This window comes from Lagopus leucura, unplaced genomic scaffold (assembly GCF_019238085.1).
Source record: "Lagopus leucura isolate 7727_CA_CO unplaced genomic scaffold, USGS_WTPT01 Super-Scaffold_100026, whole genome shotgun sequence".
In the NCBI taxonomy this organism is placed as follows: domain Eukaryota; kingdom Metazoa; phylum Chordata; class Aves; order Galliformes; family Phasianidae; genus Lagopus; species Lagopus leucura.
The window spans coordinates 3,887,755-3,907,240 of NW_024962277.1; the positions used below are offsets into that span (position 1 = coordinate 3,887,755).

Below are 19,486 nucleotides of genomic sequence, written 5' to 3' on the forward strand. Positions count from 1 at the left end.
AAAGAATTAGTAATCATGTATTGAATCTCTATGCCATAGTCATGCAATTAGTATTTTCCAAAATTCAAAATTATATTAACAACTTAGGATTGCTATTTCATATGGGCAGTTGGAAGAATTTGCATTTTGCTGTGTGAAGATAATAGGGTTTCTACTTCTACCCATTTTAGAAACTGAGGAATTTAGGCCATTCATTCATCTACCCACCAGCAAGATAAATAACTTTTGCTATCCAGTACTGCATTAAAGAATCATTTTCAGATGAAACTTAGCACTGACAAAGCACAGTAGGGTGCATTTACTTTCAGCAAATCTGAAACAGAAAATGTCAAATGCAAAATTAATGCATAGGATAATAACATTTGCATAGACTAGAGCTGTATGAAAAAGGCTTAATTCACAATGGCTCACAGGTGTTGGAAGTGAACTATGCACAGGTTTGCCCAAAGGTTCAAGATCAGTGAACTTGAGATTTCAAGGGAATGTTCCGCAGGTAGAGAGTCCCTGAGCTTGTAAAATACAGCAGGCATGAAGTCCAGAATAAACACACCAAGAATGTTGACTGAGGTCTGAGAACACATTTGGAGCACAGTAACTTTGATCAAGTTCAAGTCCTCTATGTTTTTGTCACAGCTCCAATATATAACAGTAATGGAATGTTATATGGGTTACAAAACTAAATATGAAAAAGAAAGAAAACAAAAAACTAAAATAAAATGTGAGGCACTTGGAAAACAAAAAAACAAACAAACAAAAGAAAAAAAGAGCAAATCCAAAGCTGTAAAAGAATTAAAAAAAATTATTTCTGAGGAATTGCAAATCTGTCATGCTACTGTATTTTACAATCAAAATTATTACAAGGACTCGTCAACTAGTTTTGTGTGAATATTGTGCCTATCTATTTCTATTAATTTCATTTCTTAATACTTTTAAGTGCTTTAATTTGTTTAGTAATTGCTCAGCAGAGATTTTCTTACTGTTGAGATAAGGCAGCTTTGAAATATTAAAGAATACCTATAATATTTGACTGAGTCAGATTAATAATATGTTTTGTCATTACAAAAATAAAATACAATAAAATATAAAATAAAATGCAATAAAAATCTTGAAACATCTACATTACCTAGGTTCACACTATTACTGAATTTCTCCCTTTGCTTATGTGGCTCCTGCTGGTGTCAAGTGAAAATAGCTGAATAGCTGAATAGCTTTTAAACGGACTGTGCTTTCTTTGCATACCAAAGGAAGTTCTGCATGAATACTCAGCAAACTATGCCTATTTTTACTAACTAGACAAAGGAATAAAAAGAAAAAAGTGGATTATTTTTAGAATGTTGAAATCTTTTTTACTTTATTCTTGGTTCTTTCTCATGACGTACTAAAAATACTTCTCCAGTCATGATAATATCCTTAAGTTCCTGTTTTGATGAAGCAGCTAAACATGTTGCTGAGAGAATGCCTTACACAAGAAAGTGTGTACCACTACTGTGGTACAAATGGACTAAGGTCTATTTCATGCCAAAGACGGCATGATCGTCATAGTTCTGTGTTTGGCTTACTGCAAAATTTTCCAATTATTTCTTGTTATTTCTGACTTCCAACTGTTAGAGGTTCTGGTATATGAGGTATGCTGATTTGATCTGCTGAAGAAGTCAGTGCTCAACTTTTGCAATTGCTGATGTCTCAACTTTCACCTTCATCCCTGGAATGGTTTTTGTGAATTTCATATCATAGAATCATAGAATCCTTTGAGTTGGAAGGAACTTCTAAGGGCATCTAGTCCAACTCCCATGCAATGAACAGGGACACCACAGCTAGATCAGGTTATCCAGGGCCTTATCCAGCCTTGCCTTGAAAGTCTCAGCGAAAATTGAATTTACGAATCTATATCCTGGACTCGTTTTTCAATAAAACACATTTCAGCATCAAAATATTTGGAGTTATGAAGTAGAATCCTACCAGTGAAATTTCTAATACAGATTATGCATAATTTAAACTTTTTATACATGAACTTTCACCAAACAAATCCAAAAATTAAAATTGTTTGCCTTGTATGTATATACAGAGAGAGAAAGTAATAATAGCAAATGTCAGAAAGAGCTCCTCAAATACATTTGTGAACATTTTTGACCATAGGAGTTATTTCACTTTATGTAAATACATTTGTCATCACTAATTTTTTTAATGTGCTAAACAGCCATGAATAAATTTAGTGCTAGACAACATACTCCCAATGAATCTACTATGGAATAGGTAGGAGTGCAGTCAAGACACTGGTAGAGGTGGAAAATGCTGTGATTTTAGGAAAAATACATTAATATAGGACATGCAGCATCTCTGCAGAAAGAATGGAAAGTCTCATTCAAATGCTAAAATAGTCAGAAAGAGATTGTTACGTAGAGACTAGAAGTCAGATAAGAAGCGACAGCAGAAAAAGGGAGAAAATAAAGACTTATGGAATAATACAAATAATACATTGTGGTACCTATTTTAATAATTAATGACAGAAACTTGTGAGAACTTCAAGATCTTTGGAAGAAACAGCTTCAAGAGAAGAGATGAGGAGGGACTGTTTAAGCATCAGAGTTTGCAGAACAGTATTTCAGTTTGCTAGACGCGTACTGTATGTAGCACTTTGTTGAGAAGGATGTAAGTGGCAGCAGAAACTGAGGCTGCACTGACTGCTCACATCTGGTGATACTAAGAGCAGCTGGCCTGAAAACAACTGAGCATGTATAAAACAAAACAGAATAAAACTGTATAAAAACTTTACAGTTGTATAAAAAATGTTATTCTATGTTAAAAAAGATTGTAAAAAATATTACATCAGCACAAATTACAGATGCAAACAGACGCTTGCTTTTTACATGTGTTTTGCAATAGTTCTTTAGGGCACGTATAAAAAGAGGATGTCTTATTCATCTGATTATCTCCTGTGATTCTAGAATTACTAGAATCATCATTTTTCAGGGTAGTGCTTCTGAGTTATACAACTACAGCCTGCAGTTTTTATTTCTAGTCCTACGAATTAAGGTTTCATCATACCTAAATAAATGTATTTTTTTCTAGCACAGTTATCTGGTGATCCCGGTCTCCTCCACCATTGCTTAGTTTGGAGATCACACAGGGCTGTCATCAGTAAAAGTTTATGTTTTTTTTTTCCAAAATACCAATAAGAACTATATATGATACAATAACAAAAATGCAACCCTGATTTTCTATGATCTCATGCATCTAACTCCTCCACAAATATAAATGCAGCTTGTGCTTTGTTAACCTCTTTTTGATTCATTTAACTTATGATAAATTGCTTAATCAAAAGATCATATAGTCGGATATCATATGCTTTGCAGAAATCTATGCGTAAGATACCTAATATATTATTTTCATTTACCAAAGTTTACCAAAATACACATTACTTAAACAACCCCTTCGGTGCATTAATTAAGAACTACTGACTCAGACTACTTCTTTCCTATTTCTGAAGTGCTATTTTTGTATCCATTCTGCATAGGCTCAACTTAAAGTTCATGTTTTATACTAGCGTGAATATTAGATTAGCTTCTACCTCAGGTGAACAATAAAGAAGATAAAAATACACCTTTGAGAATCTTCATGTGACTTCCAAAACTGGATTCCTGAGCAGAATCTATTGCAATGCATATTTCAGGTATCGCTGTCAATCTCATAAATAAATGGATGTTCACAAGGAATTATAAAATGAGTTTCACTATATAAATTGCATAATAATTAGAAGGCAATTCCTAATTACATCAGAAATACAACTCTCACTGTACATATAATCAAGTTCATGCTCTACTGCAATGGAAACATAAATGGAAAATAAAGAGCTGTTAAATACTTACTTCATCATCACAACTTATTGCACATCTGCCATCAAGAGATGCACACTAGAGACAATATTAAAAATAAATATTTTCAATTCCAGATTGATGATTATGAAAAATGACAGTTTCAGAAATAAGGTGAGTGCTATTATAATGGTGTTGAAATTGATTACATTTTTATCAAAGGCCCCAGTTGTTCTAAAAGCAAGAGAAGGAAAGTGTTATATCTGTTCACCAATCTTTTTCTGCTCCTGTCTGCACTCACACTGTATCACTTTCAAGTGTTTTAAACATCATCATCTCCTTTTGTTTAAAAGCTTGGAAATTATTCATCAGTAAGAATACAAGGTTTTCTAATTGGGGGGTGGGAGGAGGAAGGGAGGGGTTGGACATGCATTTTAGGAGATGGTCTCTGGAATCCTCAGGAAGTGTATGATTGTGTATGTTTACTCCCTTCACTGAATACACATGCTATATATCCTAAACATCTTAGTGATAGTTTATCAAATACTATAGATGCCAAGCATAATTCAGTCACATCGTTTAGTTGACTGATTTAGGTGATGCTGCAATTAACCCAATGTCAGAAGAAAGGTACTAGATTTGCAAGAAAGTTCAATTCTGCTATTACTGAAAATGAATAGGTATCACAGCTTGGTCTGCTGTTTTTCTTTTATCTGAAGGAGAAAATTAAAGTGTGTCAGATCAACAAAGCAACTCCTTATATATAACAACTTTTTTCTTTGTTTCCATAAATATGGAATCAAGCATACTGAACATCCTTTTCATCTGCAATTAACTAGAAGGTTATAATATAGTGTAACAACTTATGTGAGGTATATTTCAAATAAAATGCTTTACAGCAATTTTGTGACAAACTAATTGTGGATCAACTACACAGCTAGAAAGATGTTGTGAATTCAATGACAAGGAAAATTTCCATTTAAAACATACCTGTCTGCTTGCTGTCCAAAATTTACGCTGGAAAAATTCAAGTTTCATCTGTATACCTACAGCTGGGAAATACATAAATAAAAACAGTATGTTATATAATTGCTTCAAAACTATGATTTGAAATAAATCAAAAGCAAAAATAGTCCTATAATAAAGAGGGAAAGAAAGTCCCATAATAAAAAGACACCAGTGATTAAATAGGAGAGCACATAATTATATTTCAAATATTACTAATACAATGTGACAATTACACAAGGAAAACACTGAAATTACAGACATCTCCATATTACTCAAAAGAAGCACAAGCTGAAGATATTTATGTTCAAACCTATCTCAAATTAATATTCTACTGATGGTAATACAACAGCTGTAGGAACACACTCTCAGCTCTACGTGCTGAAACACACAAATGTGCTAAAACAACAGGAGACTTGGTTCAAGAGACTTGGTTAATATTTCAAGTGATCATGTATAGGAAACTTGAACAAAATTTCATTTTCTCATTCCTTATATTGGATCCACAATAAGAATCATAAGAAAACATATTTACCTTTTTATCATCGGTAATTGTTTTTTTGCAAATATAAGCATGCTGATGTCATGAACATATTTTTCTTCTGTCTTAGCAGGCAGGAAAAGGTATGTGCATAGTGGGTTATAAATAGTTTTTTACTATCAATAACTCATTGACGTCTTTGCTTAACAGAGTAAGGACAGAAATCCATCTCTTCTTTAGAATGAAATCCAGAAGAAACTCTCTCCAACTGCATTTTATTGTCTAGTAATTTATTTTACAGTCAATGAGGAGATGCTGTCTGACAGCCATGCAACACATGTTTTCTACATCTGTTCTTTGCCTTTAGGTTTACTCCTAGTATGCAGGTGATCTGCACATCTCATTCCTTTTTCTGAAATGGAGGAAATGCATACTCTCAGGAAGTTTCCACAAATGCATCTCAAACACAGAAATATCTGCTATACCAGTATTTGAAATTTCAATCTCATGTTACACTTGTAGACATGCATTTCAGCATCTATAAGTTAATGTAAACACACCAGCTTGTATTTCCTAGATTTCATCAAGCACAGTCTATGTCTTGTTTTACACACGTGAACATTTCTTTTCGAATCACTGAAGAAACTGCATGATCAACAGATACAGAAGTAGGTATCACGCTGATTCAAAGCCTAGACTTACCTTGAGCAGTCAAAGCCTCAAACTTGTAAAGAAATCATTAAAATATCATTTCTCATGTAATTAAATTGTATGCATATGTAACTTTATGCAGGAGTTTGGACGTCAGGAGAATCCTCCCAATCTGAACTATTTTATGATTCTTAGAATAAAGTCTAAAATGTGAAGAGAAAAGCTAACTACATAGTCCAGACTCTTAAATAAAAGAAAACAAATGTGTTCTAAAGGTCTTCCAGTGACCAGTATAAATTTCATACCACGAGACAAATTCTGAAAAGAAACAAGATATTTACAAGAAAGCTCATCTGTAAAACATTCCATGTGAATGTTTTAATCAGTTGCATGATGGAATGCTGTAGCACAAAGACAGCTGAAGTCCTTGGACTAATTTCTGTGAAATGTAGAGCATCCTTCTTCATGAGAATGAGAGGACACAGACAGTTACAGCTTTATTTTCACAAAATTAGCTCTATGAATTTTGATACTTAGGGAAACTACGATGAGATATAAGAGACCAGGAATGAATACTGAACTCGCTCTCTCTCAAGCAAACACACCCTCAAGAGTAATGTAGTTATTGTAGAAAGTGAGACCAGACTTTACCAGTTACTGCCTTCCTTCCTTCCTTTTTCAAGATTGATTCCATTTATTTCCATACCTAACTTCTAGAAGAGCTCTATCATCTATCTCTCAGGTACAATATCACTGAATGAGGTAAACTTCAAAATTTAAACTTTTGCCTGCTCTGCTCAAGGTCATTCAGTCACAGTGGCAACTTTCTGAGTATAACACACAACAAAATATGTATTTCCCATATGATAGATTTGCAATCCTTGTAATTGTTTTTTGTTTTGTTTTGTTTTGTTTGTTTTTTTTTATGAACAGCTACATGATTTGTACCTATGTTTCAGGATTGGAGGAGAAAACATATCTCCCATATACACTGTACAGTGAAGACAGCATTAGGGATTTGCTTTGAATAGGGATGTCTTGCTGTGAGATTTTCATCTCACCATTGTTTTACCTTTTTTTTTTTTCCCTTCATGAAAAATATGACATCACAACTTTTATGTCACTAAATAACTTCTATATTTCTTATGTGACATATAATAAATGACATTTATTTTTCTGTAACTCAGTTAGTAAGTATAGGATTAACCTTTATTTAAAAGAATTAACATCTCTATTCTACACTTTTTTTTTACATATTCTCTACATTTTTTTCAATTCCTAAGGTGATACTAAAGCATCTTCACATGCTTTCCTCTGAGCTTTTCCAGTGCAGGATATTTTTGGTTTCAGAACCAATATGTTCTTATGAATAATCTCTAGTTCATCAGCATTCAGAACTTCAGAACAAAATATTTGTGCTGGCATTTGTTTTTGTATTTAAATTTATGTTTTATAAGCTGGCTACATGTTCAGTTAATGGGAGCTACCAGAGAGGCATGAAGGCTCTTTCTCCACGTACTTGTCTATTTTCTGTAACACAAAATGTATCATTTCATATGAATACTCCAAATCCAAGTAATTGTGTCAACCATAATATCAAATTTACTTAGGCAACTTCAATAAGCAGCTTTAACGCTGTGCATGGATAGCAGACATTCAACATTTTTTTCCTCTGTTTAATACAGTGATTGGTATTTTGTAGCACATACTCTATGAAATAAGAAGTTTAAGAACTATCAATTTAATTTCTTGGCTCCATTAATTTTTAAATAATCCATTTCCATTTCCTTATGCATTTATTCCAAGGCTGAAGGTAACAATTCATTGTTTTTTGTAGGATGCTGTAAGAATAAAGTTATTGGGAAGGGCTCAACTTCCACAGAACTCAGGCCCTTTTAGTATCAAGGAAAAAATCTAAGAAAACAAATAAATTATTTGAATAGATCAGAATTGCTTGTATTCATCTCAAAATCTCCATGGTTAAGCAAACAGACAGAATGATAAGGAAATCCTCCCTCAATAAATTAGTCTTGTTCTGTGTAGGGAATTATAAGAGTTCTTGTACTCTATGTAAAAAGGCCCAACTCCTACTTAAAATGAGAGAGGAAAACAGAGCAGACTGATTTATTTCAAGCATGAGAGGAGATGAAACTCCCTATAAACCTGGGAGAGATAATCAAATCCACAGACTGAAGGAAAAAGCAGTAAAATGTAAAAAGGTTTCCATTCTGTAGAATATCATAGAACTTAACACTATACAAAAGCAGAAGATTAGCAAGATTAAAGAAATATCATAAAGTATCTATTCCCTTTTTCCACAGTAGAGTATAGATAGCCTAAGGTAATTTATCATACATAAACGATGCTCAACATTTTAAGGATAATTGGACATCCTTTTTCTGATGGAATTATCTTAAGGGAGGCTTAATTTGCTTTCAAAATAATAAATCTTGGAGACAGACTTGCAGCAGGATTATTTTTCTTTACCTGTATCACCTTTGTGCATTAAGCTGAGACTCCTTAAGATGTGTTTCTTTCCAACTACTTCTATTATCTCTTAATATCTATTAAAATACCTAAAAAAGTAAATGTGAATTATTCTAGAACAGATTTAATTACTTACAAAAAAACTGATTGCATTTCTTTTGTCTATAATCTAAGTCTTTGATTCAGTTCAAAATCTTTCTGACTTTAATTTCGGCTTATCCAAAGCTTAAGAGGCAGAATATTATGCTCCATGGTACAATATTGAGCAATAAGCAGCCCTACTGCCAAAAAGTACCTCTGTTAGAGATTAACTGAAGTATCTCACATCCAAAGCTGATGTTTTTCTAAGTATTTATAAATATCTGTAAGATATTTATGTTAGGTTCTGTACAAAACGTTTTAGGTATTATAATTAAAAATAGTCAGTTGTTTTCTCAATACAAAAAGGGTTAGCTAATAAATTAAAGGTATTTCAACAGAATATAGTAATATGTAGTAATATAATTATGGTTATATTCTCAGTAATACTAATTATTTCAGGTTACATTAAGCAAGACATGAATTAGCACTCATTGAATGTGTACTTCTCAGACTGCTTCTAGTCCCAGTTACAGTTTACTAGCAGAGTAAAATTCAGTTTCAGTCTTCCAAACTTCACACTTCATTCAGTATTCTTCTTGATCTCAGTGATCTTTCAATTCAATCTATACCTATCTATCATTTTCATTTCTTTTATTAAAAAAAAAAAAAAAAAAAAAAAAAGATGGCCAGAAATTTAACATGAAAACGTGTTGGTTTTTTTTTCAGGGATACTAGACACTAACTTTTAATTAGAAAAAAGCTGGGCCAAAATATTAAGTAATTGTGTGCTGCCTTCTGTTTTTCTTACAAACTGGACAGTTCTTACCCAAGGAAAATTAAATATCCCATATTTGGACATGTGGATTGTGATACAATTCATTAAATACCCTCTGCAGCGTGTTGGTTACTTTTTGTTTGATAATTGTTTTTTCTTTAAGCAGGGTAGAGTAGGGGTTAGTGTCATTATTATTATTTTTTTAATATTTATTTGTCATTTACAACGAGAAACAATATTAAGGAGAAATTTATCAGTGAAATTTATCAGTGTTTCTTTGTTTGGAACTTTTCATACTGTACTGCAGTCATTTTTCATGATAAATAGTATGAGTTTTTTTTCCACAATAGAAAAATGACAAGAAATAACATTTCATAGCTGAAAAGAGGCTGACAATCTCTGTATTGGCTCAAAACAAAAATTATTGGACAAGCAAACCAGCAAAAAATAATAGACCTATCACTTGAATCTACTACATATTTCTTTACTCTTAAGTTATCCTAATAATATTCTAAAATTATTTTTAAAATGCTTTAGTGTTACATTCATTCAAAATCCTTGTAAATGCACACATACTTTTGCACCAAAATTTGAGCTGGCGCCTTATTTAAACTTACCGATTGATTTTCCCAAAGACAAGTATTTTATTAACCTAGGTACAACATGAAATAGAAAAAAAATCACAATCGGAATTTTTTTGAACTTTAACTAATGTTTAGAAAAATATATCAGTGTTATTATGGGTATTTTATCTTTATCCTTTTAGCTTCAGATAAGTGGGATGATTGCACACTTACACATACATTTCTAAGTAGCATATAAGTATTTATCAGTGTCAGAGCTTTGTTATGAGAGACAATACAGTTTTCATAACATGTCATAAGGTCTTAGCTAATGCATAGAATACTCCAGCAGGTGTGCTGAGATGCAACATGTAAACATATGCATTCTTCTTAAATGGCGAATGGACAGTTGAAGATGTCCCCCTTTACTAACAAATCTTAAACGTACTATTTTCTCCCAGAATATGTTTAGAATTAGTGGTGGAAACTAGTTGTCTGGATGGAAACTCCCAAGATACAGCAAAGGCAGTGGCAACTGGTATTTCCTGGAGGCCAAGCTTAAGCAGAAAGGGAGGAGATATTGGGAACTTGATGTGAGGCCAAGCTGAAAGGGGAGCAGGATGATGATTGCTGGGATGCCGAAGTTCATCCAAACTCAAACCACGGGGGAAAGCTGAAGGGCTTGGTTTGCAGCCAATCCCTGAAAAACAGAACTGCGGAGGGCAGTCTGTGAACATCATCATAAACCAGACTCCCTTTGACTCCCCGACACATATCTTCCTTCTGGAGGACTAATGAAGTAGCAGCAGGAGCAAGAGGAAGCAGAGGAAGGATATAAATTGAGTGGAAACATAAAAAAATATAGACATTGTTGACTGAAAGTATTTTGACTTTTCAGGAGGCTTCACTGAGGAGCTTGGAGGAAAACAGGTTATCTGTAAATTATCATTCAGACAGTTATGCCATATTTCAAACTTTACAAGATAGTAGATGTGCTGCCAACATTGTAACAAAGGGCTCCCACAAAAAATCTACTATTTTACCCCATGATAAACTCTCTGCACCCAGAGTACAGCTCAAGGGACCTACTTGGGAATGCGTTTGTAATTTTTCCAGGAAAAAAAAAATCTTTCATATTCCTGGAGGGAGGTAACTCCTTGGCATACAAAACTACAGTAAGTGCACTTTGCTGGAAATATATATACCTTGCTCCTGAGAAGTACAAGGAGAACATTGATAGTATAAAAGTGGTTTAAACTGTACAATTTAAAGAGAGTGTAGTAGAGCATGGTTAAGCCCTGTCTGGTGTCTAGAGGATCCTTTACTGTGATTTGTAGAATATATCTGACGCATACTGACACCTGTTTCATTGCATTAGGGAGAGAAAAGAGAAGTGGAAAAGGGGAAAAAAAAAAAAGGAAGAGAAAGAGAGAAAGAGAGAAAGAGAGAAAGAGAGAGAGAAAGAGAAAAAGAGAAAAAGAGAGAAAGAAAGAGAGAGAGAAAAAGAGAGAAAGAGAGAAAGAAAAAGAGAGAAAGAGCATATTGAGTAGTTTTATTTCCTTATAGCTGAAGCCCTAATCTTACTAGTTAGTGTGGTTTAGCTAGTATTTCTTTCACATCTCAGCCAACAAGCTGTGGTTTCAAGTTTGCAATTAATGAACCTCAAGAGACTTGGAGTTCAGAAAAACATCCAGAAATCAGGATCTTTATCTGAACTCTTGGAGGCTGTGACCAGATTCTCTTAGGAGATGTCAGGCTCTCAGCTTCTGCTTTAACTAAAATACACTGTGGTCAAACTTTGATAGCATTTCATTTTTTCAGATTTGATCCTGGCTACTACCTAACTCAGTTGAAAGATAAAGCTCTTATCAACAAATTTTAGCATTGTGAAAAAGACTCATTTTAAAAATGGAAAAAATATTCATTGCTCTTATTACAAAAGAGGTCTATCCCTCCCAAATTGGAATTCCAGCATTTCAGAATGGCTACTGAGAATATACAAAATCTTATTAGGTAAACAGACGGTATATTCAGTAAGAAAACACCAATATTTTATCAAAATCATCATATCACTAAAAATAAGACTTGGATTCCTTCATAACTGAGTTATAATGTGACATTCTCTACAAAATTGCACTCTATTGTGATTATGAAATTACTTCGAATTGCTGTAAGACTTGAAGTAACACATTAGAAACATTATGGATTCTGTATTTGAAAGTATAAAGAAAACAGTAATAGTGGTTTTGCAAACCCTGTATATTATGCTTGTGTCTGTACAAGGCAACAACTGTAAAAGGCAGCAATGGTAAAAGCTACAGACAGCATACTTTCCCATGAAAATGTACTCAATTTTTAGAACTGGATTAAGATTGGCAATGATCTGAATACTTTCACATTTAGTTAGCTTTATTATTTATTCTACATTTGTAGAAATTCTAGCGTTACAAAACTCTGTCAAGATACATTAATTATTCCTTTTAGGAATTACCTTTATTGGAGAAATAAATTTATATTTTCTTTCATTTAAGCATGTGACCTGGAGAACAGCGCAACGAACAGGTCACGCACTGAGGGACAGAATAACAACTTTCCATTTTTTTCTGTCTTATCACAAGTTGGGAAAAAGAAAAAGCATCTGCAGAATTTCTAGATAAACTCAGGTAACCTTCAGCAGAAATATTTGCTTAGGGCTGATCTGAATATTCATGAATTGAGAGAGATTTTCACACTGCTAAAAAGTAGCCAAGAACTGATTTACTTCATTAGATAAATGAAGCATTTTGCAACTCCCTGGTGTTACAAAATACAAAGAAAATTCTACTGACTTATCTCTTTCCAAATACATATTTAATTAACGCTTTTAAAGGATATTCGAAGAAAACAAACGTTAAATGTTAAATGTCAAAAACATTAAAACCAATAAAATCAAAAGGCACTGAGATTTTTAAAACTTCTTGATAAAATTTCATCACTGTCGAGAGATCTGTGCACCAAGTTATTCTAGAAAAAACTATTCTTGAACTTATCTGTGAGTTATTAAATTCTAAAACTAGAATAAGTGCTGGCGTGTTTTCCACAACAGCAGTATAAATGCAATATACTTTACAAAATCTATTATCCAGATGCTTCAACAAGAAGCATACTTCAATTTATTTCCTAATAATGTGTAGGATTTAGCTTTCAATAGAGAAGTAAAGCATATTTTAAGAGAATAAATTCATATTTTTTAGGTAAATCAATATCACAAATACTAGCTCTAATCCTCTCTAAAGGAATAGCTTTGAAATAAATCAGGGGTGTTTGCTGAAAGGTAGCTGTCCTTGACATTTCATTAAACTAAGGTTTTATCACACAAAATAGCTGCTATCTCTACTAAGTTGTAAGATCTGTGTAAATGTAACTGGGGCTTATGCCTAAAAGGTGTTGAGTATTACTACTGCTCACTGTAGTCTGTGAAAGTTAAGGGATGCTCAGCATATGATAGGAATGGAAAAAGCCCTTAAATATCCATTCAGAGAATACTTTTGATAAGAATTTTCAGAAATGATGTTGTTGTATAAAGGTTCAGGTATTACTGACTTAGAATGAAAAACAGTCTTCCAAAGGCCAAAATTTCATAGCAGTTTCTTAAATTGGCCGTTAGGACATACGCACCTATAAGGACAGACAAATACTGCTGGGATTTGCAGGAGCTCTTATCTCACATTGCAATTAGTGTATGTATGGGAGTTCTTCCAGAGTCTCTACTGTGTTTCTTCCAACACTAGTAGGCAACAGAATACATTTGAATCACCAATTTTCAAAAAGTAGGCACCTCTAAACTACAGAGGCTCTCTTGAATATATTTCTACAATGTATTTACTAGAACATTTCATTTTCTAATACAGTCAAATTAATCAGCTCTGCATTTTATCAGCAAGGATGCTTTCAGTATGTCTGTGAGGGAAGAAAAGAATATCTCAATTTTTTTCACTTTACAGAGCAGGTGTGCCCTACTCCAAGGGAAAAGCCCCCCTTCCTTTCATTAAAGAATAACATGTAAGACATGTACTAGAAATGCATTAAGCTTTTACCAACTTAAATAAAGTACATTTACATAGATTTATATTTGTATGTTGATTTTTATGTTTAAAAAAACAGTAAAACTATCCATAGAAGGAAAATGAGAATGCTAGCAGAAATTCCCTGCTTTATTCCATGATTTTAATTGCACTTAGAAAGTAACTAGAGGAAGAGGGGTATGATTTCTGCATGCACAGAGATACTTACACTGTTCTTCGGTACTTAGTAACTAAGATTTTTTTTTTTCCATTTAATTCAATAAGATTAGATTATGGTACTGATTATGACCATTTCCACAAATCAGCATTTTAACTGAGTTTCCATGGAAACTCTATATGCTCCCATTTTCTTTCTAGACAAGGCGATGCCTGTTTAACAACTTGAAAAAGTTTGATGAAGACAACATGTTTTCTTTAAGTTACATTAACCAAGGCCAATATTTCCTAATTACATTAGCAGGAGGAACATTTACAGCAGGACTTTTTAGCATGGGAAACCCTCCATCATTCAACCCATCTTAATCTCTGAAAAATGGTAAGCATTAGCATTACCAATGCTTATCACACTCAAGACTCATTAACTGCTCTTATAAAACAATCCCTTATTAAATGACAACATTGTTCACACGTTACATTCTTTGTACATAAGGACATTATCCTACAGCATCTGAATTTCTGAGGAACTTCTATCAGAGAACACACATCTATGAAGACTGGGTGGTCCACTGGCTTAAGAACTGAGATTCTGAAGATTGTTCTGTTCCTTGCTTTGCAGTTTACCTGCAGTGCAACCTTTGAGCAAATTGAGCACCCCTTCCGTGCTGTGCTCCATTTCCTTGTTAGTGAAACGGGACAAAGGACACCTTACAATCTATAAGAAGTGATTAAAATATAATGAATGAAAGCAGTAACAGCTAAGTATTACAAATACATGTTGCACATTAGGGTGTGATCTGTAAACATACATAACAACCAGGCCCAAACTCTTGATTATGTAAAACTGAAAAACATGCCTTAGCAACAATAATGAAATACTTTTGAAGAGGTTTGGAGACAAATAAATTTTTATCTTTTGCAGTGTAATGATGAAATTGGAATGCTGTTCTGCATTACTGATTTTAGCCAGGTTTCAATCAAAGTGAGGGAGAATCATGCACTGTGTGACTCCTTCTGGCATACTGATGTCTGCTTCTTTTACAAATCTGCATTCAGGTACCCAGTTCAAGAAACGGCAGGCTACAAAACTAAGTATCCCTTTAAATCCTAAGTTAAAATGTCAGTATGTAAAACATGACCAACCAAGGGCATATAGTAGAGTAGACAAGGTGTTTACTTTCCATGCACAAGCCTGTATTGGACATTTCAGCTCCTTTCAGTTGCACAAAATACAAATGCTCACCAAAGCCCATGTTTGGATCATTAGAACCCCTTAATCATCAAAAACTAACAATTACAGAGAGAAAGAGAATTCCCTGCTTTTTCCTATTCCTATAGAATTTAGAGAAAGACAGTTTGTAGCAGTAACTAATGAAAACCTAAGATCTTACGGACACTAAAAGGAGAGGTATGGAAATGATTAGTTCTATAAACCAGGCACATAATGCTTAACTTCTTCAGCTTCTAAAAATGGTAGCTTACTTTCTCCCAATGACTACTTTCAGAAGCAGAGAAGGCAGTAATATTGTTCTTTGAACTTATCTATTCTAACTCTGCTGAAACAGAGTCAGAGAGAAAATGGATGCTGAGAAACGTACTGTCATTTTGTGAAGGGAAAAAGATGAAAAGTTTCAGCCAAAACATGAGTAATCAAGGTCAGCCCTGCCATTATGTTCAAAAATAACTTACTGCAGAGCAGAATGAAAGCAAATAAAGGTTATAATATGCTCATGTTGACCAAGATAGCCATAGCTGTTTGGACAGAGAAGGATCAATGAGGCTGGGAACGTGGAGATCATGTCCTAAATTAAATGGTAATAAAATAAAAGTACCTTTACATAAAAAGAGATATGCTGTATTGCATTAAATGATAATATGTACCGCCTGAGTTCTTATAGTCTTACTCAGTGACATGGAAGTCATATGCTAATACTGAAGATAAAAAGATGAGACTAACATTTAAATGTTTCCTCAGCTTCAGAAGTAATGACTTACTTTTATACTGTACTTTTTTTCTTTATACTTGCCTATACATAGGCTTTTCAAGTGCTGTTATAATATTTTCATCCTCATAACTAATGCGTTTACTTGACCCAGAAAATTAATCCTTCAGCATTTTAAGGGACAGTAAAATAGAAACCATAGTAACAAGCTTGCAGATAACTTTGGTTAGTACAAAAACAAAATAAAACAAACAAAGCAACCTACGCCAGCAGACATGGCTCAGTTTTACAACTGGTAGGACTTGGACATTTATGCCAAAATTATTAATATATTTTTCCTCCTTACCTAGCAAGCAGCACGTCAGCTATTTGGCATGATACTTCTAATAATTGTATTAAAGTAGATCTCAATAAATTATTTGCATTTTTACCAGGTCGAGAAAAGGACAATATTGTTCCCTTTTGATACAAATTTTTAAATTGAAATTACTATTGAAGAAATTTTACTCTAGTGATAAGAAAAGAAACCATAAAACAAGGCTCCTTTGTGATTCTGGGTATGAAAATAGTAAACCAAAGCAAAACAAACAAAACAAAGCAAAAAGAAAGAAAGAAAAAGAATAAAAACAGAGAAAAAGGGGTTTTACTTAAAGATTTCAATCTTCAGTTTCCTTTAGTTGCCATTGGGTTATCCCAATAAAATTGCTTCATTATTGCTGGTATAAACTGCACACCTCTATAAAAGGTCTTTTATTAAAGCTTCTTTTTATATTTCATAGCCATGGGCTTTTTGTTGCTGTTTGGTTGCTTTTCTGTTACTCTATTTAAATGCAGATTGTTTTATCCCTGCATAAATTTCCTCCCAGGGTATCTGAAATCCTTAATCATCATCCCAATATTTTTCTCCCACATTACGCTTTTAGAATCAAGTTCCATGTCTTTTAAGAGTATGGCTTACGTCAGAGGGATCCAGAGGGATCAAGAGGTTTAAGTTTCAGTACCTATTAAAGGAATTTAATTATCCAACCAGTTCCATTTGGATACACTGTTCCTGTTGTTACTGTTCTTTGCTAATCTACACCAGATTTTCCAGTATTGTAATTCTCATTAATAAAACGCACTCTGTAGGAAGACATTTCTTCTCCATACATTTTTTTTCCCCTTTCTTTTTAGAGAAAAAAGATCTCCTACTGGCCTTTTTACAAATTCTGAACAGACACATCAGGATCCTTCATAAGAATTTTCCCAAGACTTTATCATGCCTGCAAACAGTACAACTGGATAAACTTGAAGGATGAGAAATCCCAACATTCATCAGTGAATTTTATTTAAATAATAGTGTCCTGCCATAAAAGCATGAAAACAATTAATGAAGTATGAGTTCTATTTTTTAACTGTTCACCACACCAGCTTAAGAAACAGAAACATTTACCACATTTAAAATCTTTCTTCTTACACTGAGAATATTTCAAAATGCTTCTACACAAGTTTGTTCAAGAAAACAACGTCCTGATTTCTAACCGTTCAGGAAGTGCAGAAAATTTACTCTTTTCTCCTTTAAGATTGAATTTAAGGTGAGATATGACTATAAATAGAAAGTCTTTTCAAACATTAAACAAACAATCAAAAAAACACCTAAGGAAAAGTTTAGAAAATAATTTTGTCTTCAGTGTAAGAAGGATAAACTAGAATGATCGTGAAAGTGACCTCAATTTCAACATGTTTAAGTGAGGACAAAAAGGATGTAAAATGTCAAGATTAAATAAAATGAATGCTTGTTCTTATTTTTATATTTACTTTGCCTTTGTCCTAGTTGAATTATTTTGATTTCTGTTACCTCCATGTCAAGCAGCATACATTTCTCCTTACAGTAGTAGCAAAATGAATCAATTAATTAATTAACCATGTCAGTGATATCTCTTAGCTCCACACAGAGATTCTCAGCATGTAATAACAGGTGATAGTCATTCATCGGGAAATGATGAAAATACGACTTAACGTAGCTCGCACTTAAGGAAAAGTAACTTTGCATTTCTCTTTGCACTTCTTCTCATTCTGAAGGCCTTGCATCCCATGCAATGAACTTTCTACTTTATACTATAGGGCTGGTGCTCAAGTATTCTTGAGGAAACCCTTTCAAACCTTCAAATACTGATTATTTAGTTATGGGGAAAGAAGTGTAAGCCAAACGGACAAGAAACTAATTATGTTAGTGTTAATATCACTACATATTGCTGCACTGAAAGTCTTGCATCCCCTCGGTGAAGTAAAAAAAGTGAAAAAAATCTGAAAAGGATTGAGCAAAACAGCTGTCTCCAGATTACCTGGATATTAATGTTGAAAGATTTTTCCCCATCCAAACCAAAATAACAGTTTGGGGATGAATGCAGTCCTGACCTCACCAGGCGCCTACAATGATAAATGACACCATCCGACACAGTGGCAGATGCCATGCTGGTTTGCAGGTTGTTGGAAATAGTCTGTAAGTCCTTCTGAACTATCCTGTTTCTTTCCCCCACTGTAAATTTGCACCTTGAATGCAGAGTATTTCAGCTCATTTACTTCACTATATATCTATTGTATCTATTTTATCTATTGTATCTCATGCACTACCGTGTAAAAATGGTGTAAAAATTCCCATAAATAATAATTATGGAAAGAAAGAAAAAAAAAAAAAAGAAAAACCTTGCCCACAGGGAAAGGTTTTCTCCATAACTTGTATCATTAGTTGATTAAAGCCCTTAAGAGTGAAAGTTTATTTCTTCTCTAAATTATTTCTTTTTTTTTTTTTGTCCCACGAGGTAACTATGGCTCCAGATTCTGTATGAATCTTACTAATTTTTGGCCCAAGGATAACTTCCAGCACTGTGTTTCACAAATTAATTATGTATTTTATAAACATGTACCAGATGTACCTATGTATGGTGAAACAAGCCACTGAAAAGAGAAGAAAATGGGGCTCTTTCCCTCAATTCAGTGATCCAAAAAACAAAATCACAGCTGCCTACTAGTTTATTTATTTTTGGAGTTACAAAATGTTGTTTCTCATGTTCAGAGTTACTAACAAACAATTCATAATGAGCAGGCATGAGCAACTTTTGGATAACAATGTAATAATGGTTCCTCTGTTGTGATAATCAGGATTTGATGTCATTAAACTCTGAATGTTACTAGTCTTCCCTTGTCCTGCCTAACTAATAAGATGTCTGAAGAAATCTACACAGACATCTTCTGCGAATTATGGACAACATTTTAAGGTTGTAAAGTTCTTCAAGCCAAATTTGATTTGATCTACTGGCTTATACTTCTCTTATGAAAGGTGGCCTGGAATAGGAACCCATGCCTTCCTCTAATTTTTGTCTACTTTTGAAAATCTAGTTCCTTGACAGCCATAGTGAGGGTCCTGAGCTCTTTGGATACAGAGACTGCCTTTGTAGAGAGAAATACATGAGGAATTGAAAGTATAGT

At 33.5% G+C, this 19,486-nt stretch overlaps 1 protein-coding gene across 1 annotated transcript in view; it reads right to left on the bottom strand.

The window, feature by feature from the left end:
* The window catches only part of CACNA2D3 (calcium voltage-gated channel auxiliary subunit alpha2delta 3), a 395,935-nt gene that overhangs the window by 42,026 nt on the left and 334,423 nt on the right, over nt 1-19,486 (bottom strand). Inside the window, exons 28-29 of the mRNA XM_042880325.1 lie at nt 4,803-4,864; nt 3,867-3,911 (exon numbers count right to left, since the gene is read on the bottom strand). Coding sequence (XP_042736259.1) covers nt 3,867-3,911; nt 4,803-4,864 — 107 coding nt within the window. The remainder of the gene's footprint in view (nt 1-3,866; nt 3,912-4,802; nt 4,865-19,486) is intronic.